This window comes from Miscanthus floridulus, chromosome 8 (assembly GCF_019320115.1).
Source record: "Miscanthus floridulus cultivar M001 chromosome 8, ASM1932011v1, whole genome shotgun sequence".
NCBI classification, from domain to species: Eukaryota; Viridiplantae; Streptophyta; class Magnoliopsida; order Poales; family Poaceae; genus Miscanthus; species Miscanthus floridulus.
Window position 1 is genome coordinate 137,561,682 of NC_089587.1, and position 5,212 is coordinate 137,566,893.

Genomic DNA, 5,212 nt, shown 5'->3' on the forward strand with positions numbered 1-5,212 from the left:
GAAATTTTTTGTGCAGCTTCTTGACACCATTTGGACCCGACCCAAACTCGGCTTTGCCCTGTTTGGTTTCCTCAGAATTGCCAAAAAAATTCGGGAAAATATAGAAAAAAAATTGTCAAAGTTTTTACACGCTTTTAAGAGAACGTGCTGAATTTCTGTAGACCACATCCCACCTCAGTTGTAGGTGCCAATTTTTGTGGTTGCATCTTTTGTGATCCTTGTTCAGAGAAAAGTATAAAAAAAATAGTAAAAAAAAGTTTGTTTCCTACTAGTGCCTTTTAGAAAAATCCGGGAAAAATTCAGGAAAAAGGAGAAATCCGGGCTATTTGCTTGTTCTGTGAGTTCTTTCGATCGTCCTTTGTTTTCACCTTGTTGCGCTACGTCTCGACACATCTTAGCCAACACCTATGATTTGTACTTTGGATCCAGATTGAACAATCGCTACTCTGCACTCGTTAATTGCTAATCCTTGCTGTCATATTGTGTGCCTACCCATAGCTCCACATATTCTTCTGTCAGCACAGGTTCATCTTGCAACTGTTACCCACGCTCAACAACAGATTGCTTTGCCACTTTGGTTTTGCTCCTGTTTGGCGTTGGTAAGAATACAAGCAAGACGGTGGTAAGCCGCTTGTGATTTTGCATTCCACTTTCACCACCATCACCACCACTTGTTTCCTTTTAGTTGATAGGGATAATACTTTGGTGTTGTCTTTTTCTATCTTCTAACCATGGTAGGAACTCCGACAGACTTCAATGAGTGCATGTCCAAGGGCGAGCTTGCAACGTTCATGACTGAACAACGCAATCTTATGACCGAGCTGACGCGCAACGTGAACAATCTGGTCACCCGCATTGAACAGCTTGAGCAACGCCCTCCACCTTATCGTGCTGATGATGAAGATGCGGATGCTTTTGGTGATGAAGATGCGTATGCTGACAGTGGTGCCCGTCGCCGCCTTAACTTCAATCGTCGCGGTATGGCAGGTAATAATCATGGTAATAATGATCCTTTTGCTAAAATTAAATTTAGTCTACCACCTTTTGCTGATAATGTTGATCCAGAGGCATATTTAGATTGGGAGCTTGCTGTTCAACAAAAATTTGATTCTCATAATGTTCCTGCTGAGCATAGAGTTAGACTTGCTACTAGTGAGTTTACTAATTTTGCTTTGTTCTGGTGGAGCGATCTTTGCAATGCCAATAATGCTGCTGCTGTGCCTCAAACTTGGAATGTTTTAAAGCAACGTATGAAATCTCGTTTTGTTCCTCCTTATTACCAACATGATTTATGTTTGAAACTACAAACTTTAAAACAAGGTGATAAAGGAGTAGAAGCATACTATCAAGAATTGATTATTGGTTTAGCACGTTGTGGTATAAATGAAGATGATGATGATGCTAGTGCTAGATTTTTTGGTGGTTTAAACCATGATATATAGAACATACTTGATTATAAAGAATGGCGCAATTTTTTCCAATTGTATCATCTTGCTATTAAGGCTGAACGAGAAGTACTGGGACACAAACAACACCAGCCTTTTAGGTCTAACAATGGGAGGAATTTTCAGCAGCGTTCCGAGCCGGAGACGCCCAAGCTTCCTGTTGCACCACAGCCATCTACACCTCCATTTTCTTCCGGGGTAAGTAAATTGTCTAATGTGCAGTTTCCACAGCTGAAGAAAGGTGGCACTCCGGGTGCTTCTACTAGCTCCTCCTCGTCCAGCTCTAAAATCATTTGCCACCGATGCAAAGGCATGGGACATGTCATGAAGGAATGCCCCAGTCGTCGCGCTTTCATTGCTACCGAGGATGGATATGTAAGTGCTAGTGATGTTGAAGATGATTTAGCCCTTGCTGCTAACATTGATGCAGATCCCACCGAGAGCGATCAAGACAAGGAGGCCATCACCATTGACTCCGTGGCTGCTGCCGTGGACTACCCTAGCCTTCTTGTGCAGCGTGTGTTGAGTACACGTGTGGGTCATGAAGAAGAGATGAAGATCCAACGCCACAATTTGTTCCACATGTATCTCATTGTGCAGGGTTGTCGTGTTCTCACTATCATTGATAGCGGGAGTTGCAACAACTTGGTGAGTTCAGATTTAGTTGACAAGCTTGGCTTGACCACACGACAACATTCGTATCCATATAAACTTCAATGGTTCAATAATAGTGGTAAGACTAAGGTAACTAAATCAGCACGCATTAGCTTTTTCACAGGCTCTTATCATGATACTGCTGATTTTGATGTTGTCCCTATGCAAGCTTGTTCCATTTTGTTAGGTCGCCCATGGGAATTTGATAATGATGCTTTACACCATGGTAGAACTAATACATACACTATCATACATAAGGACAAGAAAATTACATTGCTACCTTTGTCTCCTATGGATATTATTAAACATGCTCATGAGATCAAAAATAAACCTCCAACAGACATTGCTAAAAATAATGGGATTAAGTTAAAAGGAGGTGCTTTTCTTGCTACAACTCCTGCTACTGCTGAGTTATGTGATAATCCTAATGCACCATGTTATACTATGTTTTGTCAACCTTTTATGTCTAGTGCATTGCCTGCTGTCACTAACCTTTTGCAGGAGTTCGCTGATGACGGGATGGAGTCGAGGACGACTCCAATTCTACAAGGAGGGGATGATGAGGACATCGCCAAGATGGAGTCGAGGACGACTCCAATTCGAGAAGGGGAGGATGATGAGGACATTGCCACGCTAGACACACAGACGCCATGGTCTTCCCCAAGTTCCAATTCGTTCCCAACTCAGCTGCCACGTCGCCCTCGGATTCAGCAGACATGTCATCACTGTTTCGGTCATAACTTTCTCATACGACATCGAAACGGGCCGTTCTTGGATGCGTTGGAAAGGGGACGACGACGCCATCGTTTTGGATCTGGTCCCAGCTCCAGAAGGTCCGTGGATCATTCTGTGTGACCACGGCAAGGTGCTGCATCACCTATTTGGGCCAACTTGGCCATGTATCGTGTCGGGCCTTAAGCCCAAGTTGTGGGCGCCCAACCCCTGGCCGTCCCCAACCCTAGGTCGAGTCTTAGACTATAAACACAGCCGCTGCTGCTGCTACACAATTGGGTTTTGTTTAGAGTTTAGTTTTCCATCGAGAAACTGAATCGTTCATTGTAACTGTGGTGACAAATCCTTTTACAGTGATCCAGGGCCCCCGTTCTTGATCTCCTCCACTGTGTCGATTAGTCCTTTGGAACCGAGTTCTTGAACCCTCTATTGATATTCGCGTCATTCATATTTGCAATTTCAGATTGCGTGTTTTACCTTCTTGCTTGTGCTCTTTGATTCGCTTGCAGGAAAAGCCTTCTTGGCGAGGTCAATCAAGTTGTGCTTGGTTGATAACCAACGGAGCAGTGGTGTAACGGTTGTAGGGTTCGAATCGTGTCTGATTTGAAGCCGGATCGCCAACGTCGAGATCTCCACAAATCGAACTTTCTGGCTACCTCTCGGAAGATCGGGCCTGTACTCATCACATACCTGGCAATTCCTCAGGGAAGACATCTGGGTACTCATTTACTATCCTTATATCTTCTAAGGTTGTGCCCTCCAACTGATTAACCCGACAGATTTTTACAGCTGACTGAGTTGCCACATACACAACTTCCTCTCCAGATGAACTGGTAAGATTCACAGAACTATTGCCACAATTAATAACTGCTTTCTACAACCTTAACCAATCCATACCCAAGATGACATCAATACCGGTGGAGTTTATGACTACAAGATTTGCTTGAAATTCTACCCCCCTTATGTTGAGACTAGCAGCTAAGCATATCCACTCTGCTTTCATTACCACTCTAGGTGAGCTTACTAACATGTGTTTCTTCATAACACTTACTGGAATACCATGCTTCTTTATGAATGTATATGCTATGAAGGAATGCGAAGCACCAGAATCAAAAAGTACTGTAGCTGAGTTTGAGTTGACCAAAAACGTACCGATCACCACATCTGGTGCCTCCTGAGCTATTTTAGTAGTCACGTTGTTCACCTTTCCATGAACATAATTCCGCTGTGAGTTAGCAGTCTTCTTGGGGCATATATTGGAGTAATGTCCTGGATCTCCATAATTGAAGCATTTGTTATCATTAACTGCATTTGGCGCTTTTGGTGCGCCATTCCTCTGTGAAGCATTGGGGGCATTGTTCCTCATAGGTACATTGTTGGGCTGCTGCTGGCGCTGAGCTGGTGCCTTGTACTACTGCTGCTGCTGTGCACACTAGGGTTGCTGGTTGCGGTTGGGACCTGTCTGGCCTTGATAGTGCTGTTGAGGTTGAGCTTGTTGAGGGTTGGCACGGAAGCGAGAGTTGCTCCCGGATTGCTATCCTTGAAATTTCCTCTTTTTGTCCTCCATTTGGCGGCGCTTGTTCTCAATCACTAAAGCCTTGTCCACCAGCTGCTGGAAGTTAGCAAAGGTATGAGACAACAGCTGGTACTGGAGTCCATCATTTTAAGCCCTCCATAAACAGCTCCTGCCTCTTTCTGTCCTCATCTACCTCAGTCGGTGCATACCGTGACAATTGTATGAACTTGTCACAATATTCAGCAACGGTCATGCTCCCTTGCTTGAGAGCCAAGAACTCCTTCTTTAGCTTCATCAGTCCTACAGGCACGTGGTGAGTACGAAAGGCACTACGGAACTCAGCCCAAGTGATGGGATTAGCTTCAGTACGGCCGAAGTGGAATGAGTCCCACCAATACAGTGCAACTCCTTGCAACTGTCCAGAAGCATATAAATCTTATCCTTATCATCACACTGAGTAATCTCCAGTTGTCTCTCAATGGCACGTAGCCAGTCGTCAGCCTGGAGTGGGTCGGCAGAGTGCTTGAATACAGGTGGGTGTCCTTTCAGGAACTCTCCCCTCTTATCTCTGGCATGAGAGGGTGCATTCCCATTCCCTTGCCCCATGTTCTGCATATTCTGGGCCATCTGCTGAAGCAACTGTGTCTGCATCATCATCAGCTGCTCCATGGTGACTAGGGGTGGTGGTGGCATTTCCTCGCCTCCCTGGTTGTTCCTCCTGGTGTTCACCATCTGTAGATGCATCATATAAGTCTCACATGTCCAAGCATATAACTCTTAAAAGATACTGGTGTAACAAGAGTAGGTGTAGACAAGAGATATATGTAGGGTATACAAGAAGATATTTGTTCTAAACTTTTCCAGC

The 5,212-nt window shown here is 44.6% G+C and overlaps 1 protein-coding gene across 1 annotated transcript; it reads right to left on the reverse strand.

The window, feature by feature from the left end:
• Positions 1–4,489: 4,489 nt before the first annotated feature.
• LOC136469915 (uncharacterized) lies at positions 4,490–4,974 on the reverse strand. The gene is made up of 2 exons (XM_066467932.1): positions 4,740–4,974; positions 4,490–4,647 (listed from the first exon to the last, which is right to left on the reverse strand). Exons 1-2 carry the CDS (start codon positions 4,972–4,974, stop codon positions 4,490–4,492), a joined length of 393 nt encoding a protein of 130 aa, XP_066324029.1.
• Between the last annotated feature and the right edge of the window lie 238 nt (positions 4,975–5,212).